The sequence below is a fragment of the Heterocephalus glaber genome, unplaced genomic scaffold (assembly GCF_053883595.1).
Source record: "Heterocephalus glaber isolate CG9 unplaced genomic scaffold, H.glaber_assembly_v1.0 deba00001531, whole genome shotgun sequence".
Classification (NCBI taxonomy): domain Eukaryota; kingdom Metazoa; phylum Chordata; class Mammalia; order Rodentia; family Bathyergidae; genus Heterocephalus; species Heterocephalus glaber.
In genome coordinates this window covers 2154011-2176513 of record NW_028258329.1, presented here as the reverse complement: position 1 = coordinate 2176513, position 22503 = coordinate 2154011, and the positions used below count along the sequence as shown (strand labels likewise).

Here is a 22503-nt window from a genome sequence, read left to right as displayed (position 1 = left end):
TATGAGTGTTGGGCTCAAGAATGGAACTCTGCATGTCTGTGTGAAATATGGACACTGGGACCATTTTTTTTGCTTTTATTATTTTATGATGGAGAATTTTCTGAGACTATTTCTTTCTGTCTTGTTTCCTTGAGGTGGAGGAGGCCTACCGTGAGACCCCCGTGTCAGAAAGCAAAGGTGAGTAGCCACGGCAGCTTCCCTGGAAGTTCATTCAGACACTCTGTGTCCTGGGCCCCATCTTCAGGCCTCATATTTGTCCTTCCAGAGGTGTTTTGGGCAAGATGTATGGTATATTGTATTTTTATTTGGTGAATGTGTCCATCTTCATTTCTGAATCATTGCCTTTAATAATTGTGTCTAATTTTTTTTTTGTTTTTTGTGTGTGTGTTTTTTTGGTATCAGGGATCTAACTCAGATCTTTGTGCTTGAGAGGCCAGCTCAGTGGAACTGAGCTAAATCCTGGCCCTCTTTCATCTACCTTTTGCATGGGATGACAAGTGTAGAAATTCAAACATGTTTTTCAATCTTCTATTATAATGAAGTATGTTTTGTGAATTCCAAGTATATTAGGGTAATCCTAAGAATTCTTATTGTTGAATAATTTTTACCTTTTGACTAAGATTATTATAAAATCATGTTGGGCAGATTTGAAGGTTATAATGAATCACTATTGATATGGTTTCCTTCATGGAACTTTTAAATTTGTTTTTATATGTTTTGAAGTGGAAAATTGTTCATTTTTAAGAGACTGTGAAGGGTATAAAGACTTTAAGTGATAAACATTTGTGAATGAAAGTTTTGAGTCTTGTGAAAGACAAGCTTAGATTTCATTGTTAGTGTCACAGATTACACTAGTTTGTATTAGTCAAGTGAAATGATAATGGAGCTTCATGTATGGAATCATTACTGTAGAAACATGTAACAGTAAGAAAACCTTTTTTATTTTCCTCACAATAATTATGTAGATTATGGTTTCCTGGTACATTTAAACGTCTGTAGTTTCTTAGGAATAGGTAAAATTTCTTTCTTTTGACAAATGTGCCACAGAGTTTTTCAAACAGCAATTTTGGGTGTTCATTTTATTTTTACTTAGGAAATTATGTATTATATATTCATTTCTCTAGAACCAAATAAGGTGGTTCAAAAAATCTGGTCCCAGTTAAGAAAATGTGATGAACAGTAGGAGTTATGAGTTGTTGGGGGAAAGAGATGTCCTGTACAGACATGCACTCTAGAGAGTCCATCTGGAGAAACATTCTTTAGGGTCATCATGACCAGGAAGAGCACTGGAATGTGATCTTGTCTATTATGAGTCCTTACTTTGGACATTTGTCTGTATGTTTTGGTATCTAAATAATTTTCTGTACAATGACTGCTCTTAAAGAAAGTGGAAGTATATTGGCATACAGTCTTTAAGCTGTGAATCATAAGCAGTTAAAATGTACAAGCGGGCTGGGGATTTAGGTCAGTGGTTTCGGTGCCCGCTGCACAAGTGTAAGGACCAAAGTTCGATCCCTGGTAACAAAACAAAACAAAAATGTATAACCTAATGCATTTATGTTTTCAAAAAAAGGGCTTTCTAAGAGTAGAAGCCAAACGGTGATACTATCTCCCATCCTTTGCATTTATATTGCCCTGCAATGTGCACCCCACACAATAGAGCAAGAGGAAGAAATGAGCCTCAGTGATGTTTGGAGGGAACACAACTGTGTTTGCCAGTGACATGATGGTCTGTTTCAAAATCCCAAAACATCTGTATGAACACTCAGAATTAAAAAGCTGAGTTTAGTAGGTTTAGGTGATGAAGTTAATAAATGAAAACAATCAATCATAGTGTTGTATAATAAGAATGAAAAATTAGACTTTGAGTAAATAATTCTTTAGCATTTTATTGATGTGATCACAAATTTATGTGATGCTCTGTGCTAATCCAGTATATTTACACAGTGTATGATGGTCAGGTCATGGGAGTGAGCATTTCCATTTCCTTGTGGAGGCTTTGAAAAGAGGATGATCTGAAGATGCTATGGAGATTGCTAGAACGTAAGGAGGGTGACGGGGAGGGGCTAATGGGGTTCAGGTAACAGCTGCACAAATGTGTTCAGGAAGAGAGAGCAAGCAACTGTGGGGTGATGCCAGTTCACGGGTACCTGTAATAGTTTATGAATATTTCATGAATATGGTATCCGCACTTGTGGCTTGGGGTTCTCCTGCTTGTGGCCATTGCTGGTCTTCTCCATTAGGTTTTCCTCTTAGAGGAGCAGGTTTGAAGTTTCCCTGTGGGAAGTACACTCCCCCCATCCCCTGTCCCTTGTTCGGAGGATGCAGGTCCACTGTCAGTCAGTGTGCAGTCCCTCTGTGGGAGGCGCTGTTGCCCGAGGACATGGTGCCCCGACTGCAGTGCACACAGATGATGGAGTTATGCTGCGAAGGGCCCTTGCTGTGCTGCTGTGCCTGGAAGGGGCCCAGAATGAGTCTGGCCAAGAGCAGCACTCCGCAGATGTTGGCCAGAGAAAGTCAGACACTCGCCCAGTGAAGCACACACCTCAGTCATCCTGTGCACACATGGAAGCAACACACTCATGCACATGGAGGATGCAGAGGTATCTGACGAGGCCCAGAAGATGACAGAGGAGGGCACAGGCTGGGGGTGTGGACCGGAGAAATGGGTGCGTGTCCGTGCCTCATGTGTGGCTTTTCCGTCTACATCACTCAGGGCCATTCGCTGTGGTAGGCATGCCATCCGCTGGGTCTTTCCGGTTCCTGGGCCCTGGAGCAGCCTAGGAGGTCTGCAAGCCTGTGTCCTCCCGATGAGCTCCAGGCCTGTGGAGTGCGCAGGATGGTAAGCATTTCCTGCCGCAGCCTGTGGGTGTCCTTGTGAAGTCCTGTTGAACCCCCATTACTCTGTCCTCGCTGGTCAGAAATGGCCCATGGGGATTTACTCCTTGGAATGGACAGTGTTCCTGGGTGATCAGCATTGCCTTGGGTCTCCCAGGGCCTTCGGGGTCCTCTAGGTGGAGGGTGTGTCCAGTCCCCTTGGACTGGCGGGCAGCTGAGGCATCTCTGCACATGCTTGGATCGATGATGATACCCCAAAATCATTCCTTGGAAAAGCTGAACAAAATGAGTGAGAACTTCAAACCGTCGTTCTCATCGTGACTGAGGTCCGGCATGTAGCCTCATGCAGAGACTGTAGGTGAAGGAGTCCATGTCCTGTGCTCACATCCTCAGACCGTTCAGGGATGCGTCACTTTAGCTTCTGTGTCCGGGGAACAGCTGAGCAAGTGTCATGGACTAATTGTGTGCAGCTCCTTATCCTGCATTGGTCCAGTCCCCCCTGCCCTCAAAGGTGCTCACATTTTTTTGTCACTGGCAGTGTGTTGAAAAGGTAAATTATATGGGGGTCGGGATTTAGCTCAGTGGCTCCTGGGGCTGCCTTGCAAGCACAAGGTACTAAGTTCAATCCTCGTTACGAAAAATAAAAGGTAAAAGGTAAATCATATATATTTAATCACCTCGCTCTTGATTGATCCAGTGTGTGTGAGTGTTTTTACTCATACTTTCTTGAGCTTGCAAGGCAGGTGAACCGCTGAGCTAAATCCCTGGCCCTAATCATTCTACTTTTTTTATATGTTTGATATGGCATGGGATCAGTGTCGGTTTGAATGCAAAATACTTGTTCTTCAAGATTACTTAAGATGCAGAAAGGATAGCTAAATAAAGTGCTGTATCACATCTGTTGTCATATAGGACATACATACTTGTTTTCAGGTCTTTGTATCTGTGAGTTTCCTGCCCACTCTTGCCAGTGCTTTCTGAGAGAACAGTGGTAAGAGTCCCATCTGTAACAGGGGCTTTTCACTTCTATTTGCTTTGGCTTCCTCATGAAGTCCTTGTTGGTTGCAAACACATTGGGATCTGTCGTGTTTTGTAGGTGAATTAACTCTGTAGGTGTCCTTTTCTCAGGGAACTTTTCCTTGCCCCCATCTACCTTCCATTCCACTTTTCTTTTGATTTATGTTTGCATGATAAACCTTTCTCCTACATCCTGGAATGTTAAAACTCCCTGTGTCTTTATTTTTCAGCCAGTTGTGTGGTAAACACCATATAGTGCACATTGGGTTGTTGTATAATTGATAAACGGTATGGTTTCTTTGAACCTGGCCGTCTCCCTCCTCAAATCCAGGTTGGGAAATAAGAGAAAAAAGAAGAAACAGCAAAGATCTAATGTGTCATGGCATCTTGTGTCCCCAGTTCACCCCAAACACCATCCTACGGTGTCCTGTGCTCGCTCCCCCTTGCCTTCCTCCTGGGCTTCTTCCTTGAGCTCCACTCTTGAGTAAAGATGGAACATGCTTTCTCCATCTGACCTCTTTCATTTATGTTACAGTCCTGTCATGTCCCATCCTGCTCCAGGTCTTTTTGTGTAATCTCCATTGTGATAAAATTCATCATCCATTTTACTCTTTTGTTTATGATGTTTTGTACAAAGTTATCAAATGTATCTATGGTCCAGCATATTATAGTTTTGCAAATACTGTTGAAAGTGATGTTGAAATTTTTATCTCTTACTTTCAAAGTATTGGTCTCCCTACACAACTACTGGATGCCTTTCATTTTATGTATATCCAGGCATTTTTTTTTCATTATTTCTTCATTAATAATTAAAAGTGTGGAATTTCTCATGGGAGAAAATGGTTTTGCCATTAAGTGCATAGCATGGTTTAGATGAGTATTGACTGCAGAATAACAGTTCCAGGTGTAAACAAGTGAAGAAATGAAATGAGAAAGGACCTATTATGACCCGTGTAGAGATCACTGTGTAATAAGTACTATAGGATCGCATTTTGTATTTTCTTAAGAATTTCATGATTTGTTTTTATGATATTTTGTTGCAGATTAAAGTTTGGAACGAGTCACAGTACATTAGGGAAATGAGGTGAGCCATGGCTGTGATGCTTTTGAAGTTGTCTGTGTGTATTCTAGTGATAGCACACCTCCAAGGCTGGTGGGTTCATTTCTCAGGCTGTCGGGAAAACATTCATATCATAGATTTTTCTCTCTGTGAGTGTCCCTACTTAATTCCAAGAATGCTCATTAGTATTTTTTAGCTTTTTACAATTTACTTTTGAAGTCTCTTGAATTCTTTTGGAGAATCCCTGATCTCTTTGCTTCTTTTGACTTTTGTGTAACTTGAAGATAATGTTTTAGTGAAATTCAAGTAGGCTAAATATTGAATACTTTTATTTGTCTCAGGGCAAATATAGTGGTTTATACTCATATTTTCTTCTGCACTCATAGTTTATAATATTAGTACAGTTTTTAAAATTTCAGTGGATAAAAAGGATGTTTTCAAATTTCAATACATGTTCTCTAACTTTGTTGCAATACTGGAGTTTATAGTTTTCATGCTATGTGCCTGAGCCTTCCCTTATTCAGCTCTCTAACAAAATATCTCCTGGCTATTTATTTACTGCTCTTCAGTGCCAATGCAGTAGAGAAGGCTGCACAAAAGAAGCCTGGCTTCGGAGGCCCCTCTTTGTCGGGAGGGTGCTTGTGTGGATCAATGAGGAGAACAATTCCCTGAGGACGCTGAGGGACTGATTTTAGATGTCAATCTGAGGTCCAGATGAGTGGCCCCCTGACAAGACAAATAAGGGTCTCCACGCCTGGCTTTAGTTGGTGTGCTTCTTTAATGACAGTGCAATAGCAGGAGGAGAATGTGTTTTCCTTCTCTGAGAACAGGTCGTTGGTTTCTGTCTGTTGCACCTTTAATGTGCGTGCTCAGTGACCCAAGCCTTGCTTCATTGTGTACACTTTGAACAGAATTGCAGATAGATTCTTGTATGTAGGAAATAGTTCCTTGAGTTAAGTGGGAGGACATAAGAGACTGAATGAAGAATTTGCAAGCATTTGTTAGCAGCCTTATGAGTGTTGGGCTCAAGAATGGAACTCTGCATGTCTGTGTGAAATATGGACACTGGGACCATTTTTTGTGTTTTTATAATTGTATGATGGAGAATTTTCTGAGACTATTTCTTTCTGTCTTGTTTCCTTGAGGTGGAGGAGGCCTACTGTGAGACCCCGTGTCAGAAAGCAAAGGTGAGTAGCCACGGCAGCTTCCCTGGAAGTTCATACACTCTCTCCTTTGCCTCGCCTTCAGGGCTTAGTGCTCAGCAGGCTGGGCCCAGCTAGGCCAGTCCTGGGGTGAATGAATCCCAGCTGCATGTGTTCCATGTAGGCTAGGGAAGTTGTGGAAGTCTTGCTGAGTGCACCCATCACCGTCTTTGCTTGTTGGTGCATTGGATGGTGGGAACTGCTGAGTCTTGACTGTGGTCAGCGTCCAGTGCCCATGACCGGAGAGGTCAGCCCCGTCCTGTAAGAGAGGTGTTGCTGTCTGAGTTCATGACTATAGACAGGACCTGGGGCGATGATTTACATGGAACAGGAACCGGGGACCAGACACGGGCAGCCCCTCAGCAACATCATGGGGAGGAAACACGAGGCCCTTCTGTGTTAACCTCCTGTTGGTGGGGCTCACAGACAGCCTTGATGTCAGGAACTGCAGAAGCCTTGAGTTCACCCCTGTGGCAGGGAACAGCTGAGCAAGTGTCATGGAGGGATTGTGCGCAGCTCCATATCCTGCATTAGCCGGATTCTCCCTTGCTGCACCACCTAGAGGTGCTTTCCTGTCTTCTGTCCCTAGCAGTGGGTTCCTGACCCTTGGGGCTTCCCCTGAGCGGTGACTGGGAGGGGCTGAGGGCCCGTGTGACCTGTGGCTCCCCCTGGTGGCTCCCATTGTGTTTTGCTGAAGGTCAGAGATGACTGTGCTTCCAGGTTCTTCTCCTGTTGCCTTTAAAACAGAGGTCCCATGTAATGCCCTTCAGATCTAGTTTTCCAAGCTGGTCGCCTGTAGTAGGAATGTGGCTGTTTTCCCTGGGCTCTGTCATGAGATCTCTCTGTGTGTGGCTGTCCCTCGTTGGTGTCCCTGTCCCATGTTACTGTTGGCCTACATTGGCTTGTGTGATGTGACATATATCCGAATCAGGCCAGGCTCAGCTCTCTCGCACTGAAGTCCAGTACCCACAGGTTGGGCTTGCCATGCGGTTCCCCATTTCCCCAACTCAAGGTGACATCAACAGGGCCTTATCTGTGGGATGAGTAGCTGACTGTTTGAAGATCCCTTATTCATGGTGAATTTAGAGTTAGTAATGGGATGTGTAATTGTCTGTTGTAGCAATATAGTGACCCAGGCTAATGTCTGTGCATATGTTTGTGCATACATGTGAATATATATTTGTGTACACTGTATGTACACCCAAAGTTAGGCAGCTCCCTTCTTCTTCTGCCTCCCTTGCATTCAAATGGAGGTGGGGAGGGAAGCCTGTCTCAGCTTTTTGGTTTTGTGCACATGGTTCCCTCTGTGCCTTGCTTGTCAGCTTTTCCTGTGGTGTTCTGGTGCAAGTCCTAAGGCCACTTGGTGCCTGTCTTTTATTTTTCCCGTCTCTACCCTTGCATTGAGACTGTTTCCAGGACTTTCTTTAGTAAGGGTTTAACTCTTTTTTCTTAGGGTTAGTTAGAAAACAAATGAGGCCTTTATCTTCTTTTCTCTGCTACTGACCCCTCTCTGTACATTCCCTAGTCTGATGCATGGTGTGTTGTGTCTGTACTTCTCATGGGGAGTTGCCATGGCAGGCAGCCTTTAGCTGCATATTCCTGGTTCCTAGAGAGCAGAGACACTTTGGAGAGCTGCAAATCTTTTATCCTCCCTTTAAGCTCCAGTCCTCTAGACCATTGAGGATGGTAAGCATTTCCCTTTGTACCTTTTGAATAACTTCATGAAGAACTTATGGAGATGCCAACATCTCCATCTCTGCAGGCCTAAATGGCCCACACTCCATACAAGAGATTTCCCTCTTCTTGTGAACTATGTTTCTGGGACATCAGCATGGCCTTGGGTTTCCCAGGGCCTTCAAGCTGTTCTAGTTGGAGGGCATGTCCAGTCCTCCTTGGATGGACAGGCAGCTGAGGCACCTCTGCATGTGCTTGGATTGATGATGATACCCCAAAATCATTCCTTGGAAAAGCTGAACAAAATGAGTGAGAACTCCAAACTGTCGTTCTCATCGTGACTGAGGTCTGGCATGTAGCCTCACACAGGGACTGCAGGAGCAGGTGTTGACTTGGAGAGGCTCACGTTCCTTTCAGCACCCAGGGTTTCTTTCCTCCCTGGGCGGCCTGTTCCCAGGGCCCTTAGGAACATGTCCTGAGTGGGGCGGGCCAGCCTAGGTGAGTTCTGGCGAAGTGATCCCTGAGCTGCACCCAGCTTTGTGCTCAGCTTTGTGGAGCAGAAGGGTGCTGGAGGCTTAGCTCTTCTCCCCGCCAGAGGGAGAGCGCAGGCCAGGGTGGCATGAAATCAGTGAAACAGATGCCTTTCCCAGTCCTCATGGGTGCTTTTCTGCATCTCCACTGCTCAGGAAAAGCTGCTGTTATGGGGCGTGCCGTCAGCCAAGTGTTCCTGTTTCCTGAGGAGTGGAGCAGCCGTGGAGTGCTACAAGCCTTGTGTCTTCTTGCTGAGCTCTGGGCCTGTGGACGGATGGTTGAGGGTGGTAATAATTTCATGGTGCAGCCTGGAAAGGTCTTTGTCAAGAGATTATGGAGCCCTGAAGACCTCTGTCTCTGCAGGGCTGAGACATAACACGGGGTTTCAGACCTCACGTGGACGGGGTTCCGGGGCACAGTGCCTCGGACCTTGGTGTCTCCCAAGGCCCTGGGGGTCCTCTAGGTGGAGGTCTTGTGTAGTCCCCCTTGGACAGGTAGGCCCCTGAGCCGTCTCTCTGCATGCTTGGATCAATGATGATAACCCAAAAAACATTCCTTGGAAAAGCTGAACAAAATGAGAGAACTGCAAACCGTCGTTCTCATCATGACTGAGGTCCGGTACGTGTCCTCATGCGGAGATGGCAGGAGCGCGGGTGCACGTTCATGTGCTGAAGTTTGTCAGGCCACCCAGGGATGCATCTTAGGGCAGCTTCCTGTGCCCAGAGCCTTAGGCAGGTGGTTTTAGTGGGGTAGGTCCAGCTGGACGAGACCTGGGTTGAATCGATCCCAACCTGTTTGTTGGCTGTGTTGGCAACAGACGGGACACCTGGCCTGGCCCAGCCCGGCCTGACCCAACCCAACACAGTTTCCCCTCAGCCCTGTTTTGGTTGGTGTAGTCCCTGCCTCGGTGGGCACTGGTGAGGCCGGACACTGCTCAGGACCAGGTCTGGTTCTCCTGGGAGAGGATCCCGCTAGCCGTTGTGGAGATTATGGCGCCATGGGAGAGGTGGTTGACTGTGGACAGGGCCTAGGTTCATTGTGTGAGTGGAACAGGAACGGGAACCTGGAATTGGCTGGGGACTCCTCTTTGCCACTGCCACGGAGACGAAGCATTCAGGCTGTGGCTCACCTTTGACAGTTGGTGCAAACTGGGGAGATGCCAGGAAATCCAGGAGGCGCTCTTCGCTTTGGGTCCCTCGGCAGGGGTAACCCAGAGCAAGTGTCCCGCAGCGGGGGTGGAGCTCAGTGTCACCCGCTGCAGCTGGGATTTGCACTTGTGCTCCTGTGCCCACCGAAGGCGCCCTTACGTTTACCGCTGGTGGCAGTCTGTGGCATCCCTAGTGCCCCACCTCGGAAATAGCAGGGAAAGGTGTAGGATGGATGTGCCCTGGGGCTCTCCCTGTGGGCCAGCCCTGACTTTCGCTGAAGGTCCTGGAGCAGTGTGCTGCAGACTTGCCTTGCTGTGGCCTTGCAAGAGGAGGTCCCTTGGTGCCATTCAGGGCCAGCTCTCCCAGATGGACGTTGGGGCAGGAGAAATGTGTCTGTGTTCCGGAGTACTGTGCTGGGAGTTGTGTCTGTGGGCAGGTGTCACTCTCTGCTGTCCCTATGCCGCGAGGGAACTGGCCTACCCGGTCCTGGGTGGGGTTGGCGTTTGTCTGCGTCAAGCCCATATCAGCCCCCTTGCCCTGAGGTCCAGTCCCCACGGTTGGCCTCCCCATGGAAGGTATCCACCAGCTGGCCTTACTGCGGGCCTCCCTGGCATGATGCCGGCCTGGTTTGAGCTTTCCTAAGGTGCGTGGAGTCCACAGACACCTGTAGAAAGAGGGGGCCATGCTGCGTCTGGCCCCGCAGGTCTCATGAGGCGGATTTGAGCTGCAGAGGTCCCAAGCTCGTCACTTGGAGGCATTCTGTTGCCTGCGCGGGGCTCCGGCACCAGGGAAGCTACTGTGTCAGGCCTTGTGGGTGATGAAGTTGTCTTTGGAAGTCCACAGAAGAAGCACGCTTGCTGTGAGTGTGGCCAGAGCCTGGAAAGTAGTATTCCTCCTTCTCCTGGGGTCGGCAGTCCCGTGGTACCTGCTTGTCATCGCCTGAGTCCAGTGGGGATGCCCCACTGAGAAGCCCCACGTCCCCTGCTTCCCAGGTGGAAGGGGTCGCATGCACATTGTGTCACATTGGGCCCCGGCTTCTGTCCTCAGGGCAGCAGACATGTCTGCATTCCTGGCCTGGGATTCCCTAGCTGGTGCCACCGTCTGCCTTCCACGTGAGGCCTGCTTTTCCAGAAGGGTGAAGGAGGGGTCTCTTCTCACCTCGTAGGGCACCCCACCTCATCCCCTCACCCAGCCTTCAAAGGTCCATAGCACCTGTGATCTGACTTGTCAGTATGGCCCTTGAAGGTGAGGTGGCACCCCCGTTCGCCATCCTCAGGTTATGGGAGATGGTGTGCTGTAGGCCGAGGGCCCTCGGTGAGCAGCTGTGCCCAGGAAGGGCCCAGGTCAGGTTGCAGTTTGCAATGAGGGCCTGGGGAGGGCCGCAGGGCATCAGGGAGAGAATGTAGGCCCATGCGGGGGACGCTCCTGAGCCATCACAGGAAGGACAAGCAGATGGCAGAGTTAGCGCGAAGGTCAGGGCGGCCCTGGATAGCTGGAATGGATGCCTTTGTCTCCCTCATGTACGGTGTTTTGTGTCCCTGCTGCTTAGGAGGAGTTGCCACAGCTGGCTGGGCTTCAGCTGTGTGTTTCTGGTTGCGCGATCCAGAAGGGATATGGAATTGCTGCAAGGGATGTGCTCTGTTGATTATGCACTGTAGTCAGCATCCCTGGCATATATGTGCACATTTATTTTCTTGGAATTTCCAGCTGGTGGCCATTATTTGCCTTTCACAATGTTTTTTTTTTTTTTTCCCAAGAAGGGGAAAATGCGGTCACGTCTCACCCTTGTTGGATACCCTACCCAGTTCCCCAATCCAGCCTTTGTTATTCAGATATGCCTGTTCAGTGAGCTTGTGATGCTTCCAGAAGATTTGCCCATTTAAGATGCAGAAGGCAGCCATGTTCCTTGTGCCCCAAGTGTTGGAGTTGGTATGTTGTCCAGTGAGGCCCCTTATGCTGCTGTCATGAGATGGTGTACGGTAGTGTGCAGTGTGTTCCTGCGAAGGGGCTGAGGGAGTCACTACCTGCATTTTGCTGAATGCAGGAAATGTGCACACACAGGGAATTCCATATCATGTCTGTCCTTTGCACACAGAGAAGGAAGTGTTCTCTTTTGCATAGGAAGCTTCTGAGGTATCAGGAAAGACATACAGATGGTAGAGTTAGAGCAAAGTCCAGGGTGGCATTGCATGGGTGAACGGGATGCCTCCGTGTCCCTCACATATGGAGTTTTCCTTGTGCATTATTCAGGGAGTTGCTGTGGGATGCATGCTGTCTGCTGTGTGTCCCTGATGTCTTCGTCCCTGTGGAGCTGTGAAGTTGCTGCATGCATTGTGTCTCGTTGATGGGCTTTGTGCTTGTGATGGGTGAGGACAGTAAGCATTTCTTTTTGCAAGGGGTAGATATTGTCCTCAGGACCTTGTCAGCATCACCAGGACCTAGGTCTCTATGGGCCAGAAATGGGCTTTGGGTGTTCATGCCTCAGGTGGACCATGTGTTCCTGGAGCACGGTGGCAGGGTCCAGTGTCCTAAAGCCCTCCAAGGTCTTCTCTTGTTAGACCAGCAAATATGCCTGTGGCATCCTTAAGTGTGCTTGGATCGATGATGACACCCCAGTTACATTCCTTGGAGCTGAACAAAATGAGTGAAAACTCTAAACCGTCTCTCTCATCATGACTGAGGTCCAGAATGCTGCCCCACACAGTGACTGCAGGAGCAAGGCTGCACTTGAGATGCTTACGTTCCTTCTACCACACGGGGTTCATCCCTGGTTAGGCCCATGCCCCCAGGTTCTTAGGAACATGTCCTCAGTGGGTTGGAGCCAGCTACTTGAGTTTTGGGTTGAAGTATACATGACATGTTCATGAGTGGTCAATTTGTGGTGGGAACAGATGCTGAAGACTTCACCAGTTTCCCTGGAGCCCATCTTTGGTTGGTATTGTTAGTGCCTCCGATTGCTGGGCATTAGTGAGCCCTGACTCTGCTCAGGGCCTGTCTTCATTGTCCTGGGAAAGTGCATGACCAGCCCTTAAGGAGAAGGAATTCGCTGACTGTGGACAGGGTCTTGGGTAATGGTGCATATGGAACATGACCCCGTGACTAGTCATATGTGGCAGCTGCTCACCACCAGTCCTGGACGGAAGAATGTTCACTTTTGGGCTCACCTTTGACTGTTGGTGGCAACTAGGTTGGGAATTGTAGGAGGCTTTGACTTTGGTCCCTGTGCCCAGGAAGTCCCAGAGCGGATGTCACGGGGAGACTCTGTGAGGCTCACATCATCTGCTTGGTGTGGTTCTTCTCCCATCCCCCAAATCCTGCCACTGAGAATGTGCCCTTGGTTTTTCTGTCCCTGGCAGCCTGTCCTAGTGTAGCTGGTAGGGGTTGAGGGTCAGTTTGGCCTATGGCTTCCTCTGGTGGCCACAGTTCCATTTTGCTAAAGGTCACAGAGCACACTGTGCTCCAGAGTTGTCTTCCTCTTCCTCTTTCCTTGCAAGCAGAGGTCCCTTGCTGTGTTCTTTTTTTGGGCGGTACCAGGGGTTGAACTCAGGACCTTGCGCTTATGAGGCAGGCGTGGTGCCACTGAGCTAAATCCCAGGTACTCTTGTTTTCTTAAGGGCCAGCCATCTAAGCAGGAAGATTTCAGTAGAGATGTGGCCGTGTTCCTGTGTGCTTTTTTAGGAGATCTCTCTGCGGTCAGGGGTTACTCTCTCGTTTCCCCATTCCATGGTACTGTTGGCCTTACATGAGCCTGTGGAACACTGGAGCATGTCCATGTCAGGCCATGCTCAGCCCACGGACCCAGAAGTCCAGTCGCCACTGAATGGGCTCCCCATTTGTCTAACTCAGCATGATGTCAACAAGGGTGGGAAGTACTGGAAGAGATCTCTCTTGCTCATCCTCAAGGTGCCCTGCTGGTTGGAGGATGTGATGCTTCCCAAGGTGTGTGGCGCTCTTGGGCCCCACAGATCAGGTATGGTCTGTCTGGCCGGGCTGTCCATTGGAGGTGGGTTTGAGTCATAGAGGCCACATGCATGTAGCCTCTCTGTTGTGTTGTAGGCGGTAGGAGGTCCATTGTGTCAGGCTTTGTGGGTGATAGAACGTCTTCTCAGAGGTCCAGTGGAGAAGGCACCTGAAGTGAGTGAGGGAAGATCTGGAAATGGATTTTCTGCCCCCCCTCATGGCCAGCAGCCCTGTGGGACCTGCTTGACATTGCCCCACACTGTGGGGGACATCCTTATGAGAAGCCAGGGTTGTGTGCTTCACTGGAAGGGGGGGAATGTGTTTGTCTTATGGTAGATCGGTCCCAAGTATCTCTCCCTGAGACATCTCCACCTGTGGCTTAGAATTCACCTGCTTGTGCACATTGTCTTTTGCTGTGATAGTATTTCCCTGCTGAGGAAACAGAATTCAAGTCTCACCCACAAAAGGACTCTCTACCCCAACCCCCAACCCCACCACTCCTTCAGTGTGGTACATGGCTATGCAGACAGCATGGGGTCCCTCCATCACTGGTACCCTTGGAGTGGGAGTCCAGGGCCTCGATGGGTGTGCTGAATGGGTGGGAGGTGGCATAAGGTTTATTGAGGCCCCTTGCTGTGCTACTGTGATTTGTCAGGGGCCAGGGCCGGGTTTCAGGGTATAACGAGGGTCCAGGGATGAGCCGAGGGCTATCCTTCCCACCCATCTTAGCTAGAGACAGGCACATGCAGTCGAATGCACCCATAGTTGTCCTGTGTGTACACACAAGGAAACACACTCATCCATGTGGGACGCTCCTGAGGTATCCCCTGAAAGCAGACAGATGATAGAGTGAGGCAGGGCCGTGTGGGATCCATGATATAGATGCCTTTCCCTGGCTTCACTCATGGTTTTTTCTGTCTCCACTAAGCAGCAGGAGTTTCCTTGGTAGGCCAGCCTTCAGCTGAGTGTTCCTGGGTTCCTGAGGACAGAGAAGCCTTGGAGGCTGCAAGTCTCGTGTCCTCTTGATGATCTCCACACCTGAGGATGGTTGAGAATAGTAAGTATTTCCTCCCATATCCTGTAAATGTCTTACGCAGACCTTGTGGAGTCCCCAAGACTTCCATCCACAGGCTGGAAACTGCCCATAGGGCTTCAGTTGTCATGTGGATGGTGTTCTGGGCCACAGTGGCTCAGACCTGGGTCACCCAGGGCCTCCCAGGGTCTCCTAGGTGGAGGGCGTGTCCAGTCCCCTTGGACTGGCAGGCAGCTGAGGCACCTCTGCACATGCTTGGATCGATGATGATACCCCAAAATCATTCCTTGGAAAAGCTGAACAAAATGAGTGAGAACTTCAAACCGTCGTTCTCATCGTGACTGAGGTCCGGCATGTCGCCTCAACGGGGACTCTAGGAGTAGGAGTCCATGTTCACACACTCACATTCCCCAGACCACACAGGGATTGGTCACAGGGCAGCCTCCTGTCCCCAGGGGCCTCAGGAACGTGTGCTCAGTGGGCTTGCCCAGCTAAGTGAGACCTGGGTTAAATGCATTCCCACCTGTGTGTTATCTGAATTGGCAAGGGGCACCTTGGAAAGGCCTTGCTGACTTTACTGCAACACATATTTCGGGCAGTATAGTGCTTCCAATTGGTGGCCTTGCGAGCCTTGACTTTCAGGGCCAACGCCTCATTTTCATGGAGAGGGCAGACCCAACCATTATGGAGAAGGTGGTGTTGTCTGCGAGGGTTTAGGTTGATAATGTGAGTGGAACACGAACGGGGGACTCAACTCACCTGGGGGCTTCCTTTCAGAGTGACTTGGAGGCAGAGTGATTCCACTGGGGCTCATCATTGATAGGGGGCAAAAACATTTGGGATGTCAGAAGTTCCAGGAGGGTCCAACCTCAGCTCCTTTGGGCAGGGTAACCCAGAGCAAGTGTCTGGAACATGGGCTGGGACTCCACACCATGCACTGTGTGTCACACATCCACGCCCTGAACCTGCAAAAGAGGCCCTTCAATTTTCTGTCGTCTGCCATCTGTGGGTAGCCCTAGGGCTCCACATGGGAAATAGCAGGAAGAGGTTGAGGGTCTGTGTGTCTTGTGGCTCCCCCTGGAGGCTGTTGTTGGTTTTTGCTAAAGGTCATGGAGCAAGTTTGCCTCAGGATTACTTTGCTGTTTCCTTGCAAGAAAAGGCCCCTTGCCCTGCTCTTCAGGGCCAGCTGTCCAAGCTACATGGTTGTGGCAGTTGAATGTCTGTGTTTGTGTCTGTTCTGTTGGGAGATCTCTCAGTGGATGAGTGTTGTCCTTTCCTATCACCTTGCACAGTTACTGTTGGCCTGCTTGGGCATGGGTGACATTGGCTTTTGCCCAAGTAGGACTCTGCTCAGGGTGCTGGACCTGAAGCAGTGCCCACTGGTTGGGCTCCCCACTGGGTGATGTAAATCAAACTGAGAGTTGTTGGGAAGCTTCTGTTTCCCCACTTCTTCCTAACCTGCTTGATGGAGTGCTTAAGCTGTCCTGGACTGGGTGTACTCTGTGGACCACCATGTTGGGACCTGTTGTGTCTGGCCACATGGTTTACATGAGGTGGTTTGAGCCTTAGAGGCCATGTGCACATTGGCTTTGGGGTATTGTGTCATGTCTGTGGGCCACAGGCATGATAGGGATCATTGGGTCAGGCTTTGAGGGTGATAGAATTTTACTATGAAGGCCAGACAACAAGTGTACTTTTTGTGAGTACAGAAAGGCCCTGAAAAGTGATTTTCTGTCTCTTTCTATTGTTAGCAGGCAAGTGGTAGCTGCTTGTCATTGTTTGAGTCCTTTTTGGACACACTAATAAGCCAGTGTCCCCTGCTTCAGTGGAAGTGGGTTGCATACATTTTGTGGAGGACTGGGACCCACTTCTGTCCTCAGGCCAGCCTCCCTGGCCAACATGTCTGCATTCGTGGCCCTCTCTAGCTGGTGGCCATTGTCTGCACTCCACATTAGGTTTGTTTTTCCAGGAAGAGGAAACTGGGGTCAAGGCTAACCCATGTAGGACACCCTACTCTGACTCCCACCCCGCCTTCAGAGGTCTCACATCCAGTGAGCTTGCTTTCCCTCCAGCCGAGGTGGTCTTTGAAGGGAGAGATGGTGGCCTTGTTCACGGTCCCCAGATGGCTGGAAATGGCATATGGCATGTTGTAAGTAGAGGGCGCTTGGTGAGCTGCTATGGTGAGGCAGGAGCCAGGGGCAGGTTGCGGGGTCCAGTGTGTGCAGGGGGAGCTGTGTGTTTTGAGGGAATGATGCCCCTGCCCTCAGTCAGTGGCATGAAACATGTTCACACAGGGAATCCCACACCATGTCTGTCCTGGGTACACACAGAAGGAAAGGTACTCTTACTCAAGGAAAGCTCCTGAGGTATCACAGGAAGGACAAATAGATGACATACATAGAACAAAGGCCAGCGCCATGTGGGATCGGCGCAGCAGTAGCCTTTCTTTCTCTCACACATGGTGTTTTCCATCTCCACGATTCAAGGACAGCTGCTGAGACTGGTCATCCATCACTGCATGTGCCAGATTTCTCATTCCTGGTGACTCCAGGCAGTTGCTGTAAGACTTATGTCCTGTCGATGAGCTCTGTACGTGTGGACTGTTGATGATGGTAAGTATTTCTTCCCACAAGATGTAGATGTTTCCTGATGGCCTTGTAGCTTCAACCAGCCCTGGACCTCCACAGGCCGGCTATACCTCTGGCAGTTCACACCTCACTTGGACTATGTGTTCCTGGAGCATGGTAGCAGGGCCCTGGGTCCTCTGGGCCCTTCCTAGTCTTCAGTTTGACTGATAAACACACCTGTGGCATCTTTGAGTGTGCTTAGATTGATGATGATACCCTAGTTACATCCCTGAGAGCTGAAAAAATGAGTGAGAACTGCAAACCATCTCTCTCATTGCGACTGAGGTCCGGCATGTAGCCTCAGGCAGGGACTGCAGGAGCAGGGCTCTACATGGGGGTGCTTCCATTCCTTTCACCACCCAGAGGTTCATTGCTGGTCAGCCACAGTGTCCCCAGGGGTCTGAAGAACAAGTCCTCAAGATGGGTGGGCTTTGCTAGGTGAGTTTTGAGTAAAGGTGATCCATAAGTTGCTTGCATGTGGTCAATTTAATCGAATGGATGGGCGCCATCCCTTAGCCAGTTTCCCCTGTGCCTTGTTTGGGTGGTGTACAAAGTGCTTCCAATTGGTGGGCACTCTTGGAGACCCTAACTCTGCACAGGGCCATGTCTCCATTTTCCTGGGAGAGGGTTATTCTAGCCCTGGAGGACATGGTCATGCTGTCCTTGAGTTAGGTGACTGGAAAGGACTTCCACTGATGGCTTTTGGAAAATGAAATGGTAAGCAGACACAGGTGGCACCTCCTCAATACCAATCCTGGAGAGAAAAATGCGTTCACTTCTAGGCTCATGCTGGGCTGGTGTGGCACACAGATAGCCATGATGTCAGAAAGTACAGGAAGCCTTGACTTCAGGCCATCTGGTCAGGTAATCCCAGAGCAAGTGTCATGGAGAGGTTGTGTGGAGCTCCACTTCAAGCACCACCCCAAGTCCTCAGATGGAACCCTTGGTGTTTCTGTCCCTGGCAGTCTGTGGTTGGCCCTTGTTCTTCCCCCTGGGAAGGAGAGTATCTTGGAAAGGGTTAGGGTCAATTTGGACCCATGCCTCCTGTTGGCAATAGTTCTATTTTATTAAAGATCAGAGAGCACTGTGTTCCAGGGTTGCCTTCCTGTTGCCTGGCAAGCAGAAGTCACTTGGTGTACCCTTCAGGGCCAGCTGTCCAAGCAGGAAGGTTGAAGTAAAAATGTGGCCCTGTTTATGAGTGCACTTTCAGGAGATGTCTTTGCTGACAGGTGTCACTCTCTGTTGTCCCTCCTCTATGACAGTGTGGGCCTATGCGGTCATCTGAATCCGACCATGTTCAGCCTGTTGATTCTGAAGTCCTGTTCCCACAGGTTGATGTCCCCACTGGGCTCCACATTCATCTAACCCAGGGTGATGTTGAGGAATGTGGAAGGTGCAAGAAAAGCTTGCTCATTTTCATCCTCAAGCTGCCCTACTGGACAGGTGTGAGGTGTCCCAGGGTGTGTGGAGATCTTGGATCCCACAGACAAGCATGCTGTTTCTGGCCAGGCTGCTTACCTGAGGCAGGTTTGAGCCATAGAGCCCACATACACGTAGTGTTTGTGGTGTTCTGTGTGTGTGCACGTTGTAGGCATGAGGGGCCCATTGTGTCAGACTTTGTGGGTGATGGAGTTCTTTTTGGAGGTTCAATGCAGAAGGGCAATTGGTGTGAGGCAGGGATGTAGAAATCAATTTTCCATCTCCGCCCACCATGGCTGGCAGGCTATCAGGACAAACTTGGCCTTTCTCAAGCCTATTTTGGATGTCCTGATGAAAACCCAGTGTCCCATATTTCAGTGGCAGGAAGTTGTATTGTCTTGTGGCAGGTCACATTCTTGCCACTGTCCTCAGACCAGCGTCTTTGGAAGAGATATCTGCATTAGTAGCTTGGGATACTACGGCTTGCGGCCATGGTTTCTCTTCCATGTCAGGTTGTGCCTGTCAAGGAAACAGGGTTTAAGTCTCTCCCGAGAAAGGGCACTGCTCTACCCATTCAGTGTCCCCCACCCTGGCCACTTCTACTGAGACAGTGCATGTTCATTCAGTCAGTGTGTGGTCCTTCCATCAGCGATGTCCTGTGGACTGGCAGTTTTAGATGTGATTGGTGTGCCAAGGAGGTTGGAGTTGGCATGCCATTGGCACACCTAGGCCCCTAGGTGTGCTCCTGTGCCATTTCAGGGGCTGCAGCTGGGTTTGAGAGGACAGTGAGGGCCAGGGGAGGGGCTGAGGATAGTCAGAGCAGACAGCCCTACCCCTCTCAAGCCCAGACACATTCATCCTGCATGTACATGGTTGGAAAAACACAGCTCCTGAGGTATGCCACCAAGGGTAAGCAGAAGATAGGCTGAGATTGCAGGCCAGGATGGCATGGCATTGCTGGAATTGGTCCCTTGCCCTACACTCACGTGTGGTTCTTCCATCTACGCTATATAAGGGGATTTGCCATGGCATGGATGCCTTCTGCTGGGTAGGCCTGGTTCCTGGGGCCTGCAGGAGCTGTGCAGTACTGCCAGCCTGTGCCCTCCTGATGATGCCTGTGCACAGCTGAGGACGGTAAGCATTTCCTCCCACAGCCTTGTCTATGTGAAGACCCTTAGGACCACAGTTCCCACAGGCTAGAGAACGCCCAGGGGCTTAGTTTTTGTGTGGACGGTGTTCCAGGGCATAGTGGCGGGGCCCTGGGTGTTGAAGGACACTCAACTTCTAGTTGGAGGGCTTTCTAAGTGTTCCTTGGCCCAGGAAGCTCTGGTGGCATTTCTGCATGTGCTTGGGTTGATGATGACACCCCAAATAATATTCCTTGGAAAAGCTGAGATGAGTGAAAACTCTAAGGATGAAAAAACTGATTAATGATGGTAAGATGTTTATAATATTATTACATTAGTACTCTGAATGAACAAATGAATTAGTGCATAAATAAGGTTGAAGGTAAAGGTTTTTTTGTGTTTTGTTTTTTGTTTTTGGTACTGGGGATTGAACTTGGGTCCCTGCGCTTGCGCAGCAGGTGGCGAAACCACTGAGCTAAATCCCCGGCCCAAAAGTAAAGGTTTTTTAATGATAAAAAAACCTTCATAAACACACAAAAGAGGAGAGTAGGTTTTGAAAATTTAGTATTTGCCAATTCTCATAATTTTTGTCTCCCAGAGGCCATGAAAGGATGTTAAGACTTGGAGAAAATCATACCCGTATAGTCTGCTGTTACCTTCTCCATGAGATAGTTGTCAGTTACAAAGGAAAAATAGTAACATTGTGGAAAACCTGGCAGACACTTCCTGAATAAAGAGGTGGAACCTAACGTCAGTGTAGGAACATTCGAAGCATGGATATGATGCCCGAGAGGAAAGTGTCTGCCCAGTAAGTCTGACTTTAGGCCAGACGTCTGTAAAAGCTTGGGCAGATTGCTTCCAGCAACATATATGCTCAGAAAATGTGAAAGTATAGAAAATCTACATGAATATTTTGATTACAGTTGCCCCTGTGGGTATCTGCCTTTGAGGTGTTTACATCAGAGGGAAATTTTTACCCTGAACAATTTTATTTGCATAGTTTCCAAAGTTTGGTCATGTCATACCTGGTATTAGATCTCCTTTCCTTTTGACAGATGAGTGATATTTTATTACATAGATGTACCACATTTTATTTATCCATACTGCAGTTAATAGCCATTTGGATTATTTTTATCTATGTTTTGGCTATGAAGGAATAGTCTTGCTAGGAATATATGGCTGGAGGTTTATGCATGTACATATACTTTCAATTTTCTTTAACAACAAATATGATAATAAGAAGGGGTGATCAGAAAGTACAATGTATTTAAATTTTTAAAAAGTTTTATTACATTAAAATTCACATGGCCATTAATCCCTGTCAAAATCCCCTTCATTTTGAACACACTTATCTAATTCTCCTTGCCACTTACTGAAACACGTCTGGAACACTTCGTGAGTGATCATATGAGGTATGATTAACATAAAATATTGAATGAAAGCTGTTGACAAAAAGACTTGTAGAAACACAACATTGTGTCCTCATTCACTATATTCATCAGAACTGGCGCTGTGAAATTTCGGGCTCTTTCTCAAACTGAAAAATGACCATGAAAAGTAAAAGTTTTCAATTTATCCAAGACATCACGGTAGCCACAAAAGTGCCACTAAAGACACTCATGCAGGAGAACTTCCAGATCTGTTACAGAAAGTGAAATGAACCAGGGGATGAGTGTGTTTGACTTGAAGAGGGTATTTTGGGGAAATGAATGGCCATGTGTTTTTTTGCCATAATGCATTTTTCAAAGAATTTAAGAATTCTCTGTATTTTGGGGGGGGGGGGTTACTGGGGATTGAACTCAGGACCTTGCGCTTGGGAGGCAGGAGCCAGAACCACTGAGCTAAATCCCCAGGCTGAATTTGCCATATTTTTATAATACCTCATATAGGTAACATTTTATAAAGGCAAAAACTGTGCATAAATTTATGAAATTGTTGGTTGCATACACATCTGGAATTGTATTATTTTCTTGATGAATTAACTTAATAAGTGTCCATCACTTTTGAGGGAAGTTTTCCTTGCTCTAATCTACCTTCCATTCCACTTTTCTTTTGGTTTATGTTTGCATGATAAATCTTTCTACTGCATCGTAGAGTGTCAACATGCCTATGTCTTTATTTTTTAGCTAGTTTTGTTGTAAACAGCATATTGTGCTCATTGGGCTCCTTTGTAATTCCTAGAAAATTTTATGGTTCCTCTTTCAACCCGGCCCTCTCCCTCCTCAAATCCAGGTTGGGAAATAAGAGAAAAAAAGAAGAAACAGCAAAGATCTAATGTGTCACAGCATATTGTGTCCCCAGTTCACCCCAAACACCATCCTACAGTGTCCTGTGCTAGCTCACCCTTGCCTTCCTCCTGGGCTTCTTCCCGGAGCTCCACTCTTCAGTAAAGATGGAACATGGTTTCTCCATCTGATCTCTTTAATTTATGTTACAGTCCTGTCATGTCCCATCCTGCTTCAGCTCTTTCTTGTGTAATCTCCATTGTTATAAAATTTAGCAACTTATTTCTCTTTTATTCATGATGTTCTATATAAATTTTTCAAATAGATGTAAGGTCCTACATACCACAGTTTTCTTTTTTTTTATATTAAATTCTTTTATTGGTACATTGTAGGTATACAACACAATTACATTTCTCATTGGGAATTGTACCTTTACATAATGCATCTTGGTTCTTATTTTTTCCCCATTCCTAGCCCTCCCTTCACCCCCTCCACCCTTCCCTATTTACAAAGACTTTATTTCCATTTTTCCCATTTCTCATCATTTTTCCTTTCCCTTCTTTCTTTTCCCCTGCCCCTCCCACTACCCCTACCCCTTTGGACCTTTTCTTCCTATTTTACTTTATCGATTATTCATTCTAA

The 22503-nt window shown here is 48.1% G+C and overlaps 1 protein-coding gene and 7 non-coding genes across 48 annotated transcripts in view; all 8 read left to right on the top strand.

The window, feature by feature from the left end:
- The window catches only part of LOC101706409 (uncharacterized), a 156318-nt gene that overhangs the window by 101945 nt on the left and 31870 nt on the right, over positions 1–22503 (top strand). For 29 of the 41 annotated variants that reach the window (XM_087188223.1, XM_087188213.1, XM_087188228.1 and 26 more), the window contains 2 exons: positions 135–177; positions 4899–4939. In XM_087188223.1, the coding sequence (XP_087044349.1) occupies positions 135–177; positions 4899–4939 (84 nt within the window). The other 12 variants (XR_015441633.1, XR_015441632.1, XM_087188246.1 and 9 more) reach the window with 10 other exon arrangements.
- On the top strand, positions 3076–3168 carry LOC147824824 (small nucleolar RNA SNORD116). The gene has a single exon (XR_015441850.1). It is a non-coding gene; the product is annotated as a small nucleolar RNA SNORD116 (small nucleolar RNA).
- Positions 5561–5627, top strand: LOC147824823 (small nucleolar RNA SNORD109A). Its single transcript, XR_015441876.1, has one exon. It is a non-coding gene; the product is annotated as a small nucleolar RNA SNORD109A (small nucleolar RNA).
- On the top strand, positions 8049–8141 carry LOC147824822 (small nucleolar RNA SNORD116). The gene has a single exon (XR_015441858.1). It is a non-coding gene; the product is annotated as a small nucleolar RNA SNORD116 (small nucleolar RNA).
- On the top strand, positions 8848–8939 carry LOC147824821 (small nucleolar RNA SNORD116). The gene has a single exon (XR_015441860.1). It is a non-coding gene; the product is annotated as a small nucleolar RNA SNORD116 (small nucleolar RNA).
- On the top strand, positions 12066–12155 carry LOC147824820 (small nucleolar RNA SNORD116). Its single transcript, XR_015441859.1, has one exon. It is a non-coding gene; the product is annotated as a small nucleolar RNA SNORD116 (small nucleolar RNA).
- On the top strand, positions 14721–14813 carry LOC147824819 (small nucleolar RNA SNORD116). Its single transcript, XR_015441849.1, has one exon. It is a non-coding gene; the product is annotated as a small nucleolar RNA SNORD116 (small nucleolar RNA).
- Positions 17291–17379, top strand: LOC147824818 (small nucleolar RNA SNORD116). Its single transcript, XR_015441862.1, has one exon. It is a non-coding gene; the product is annotated as a small nucleolar RNA SNORD116 (small nucleolar RNA).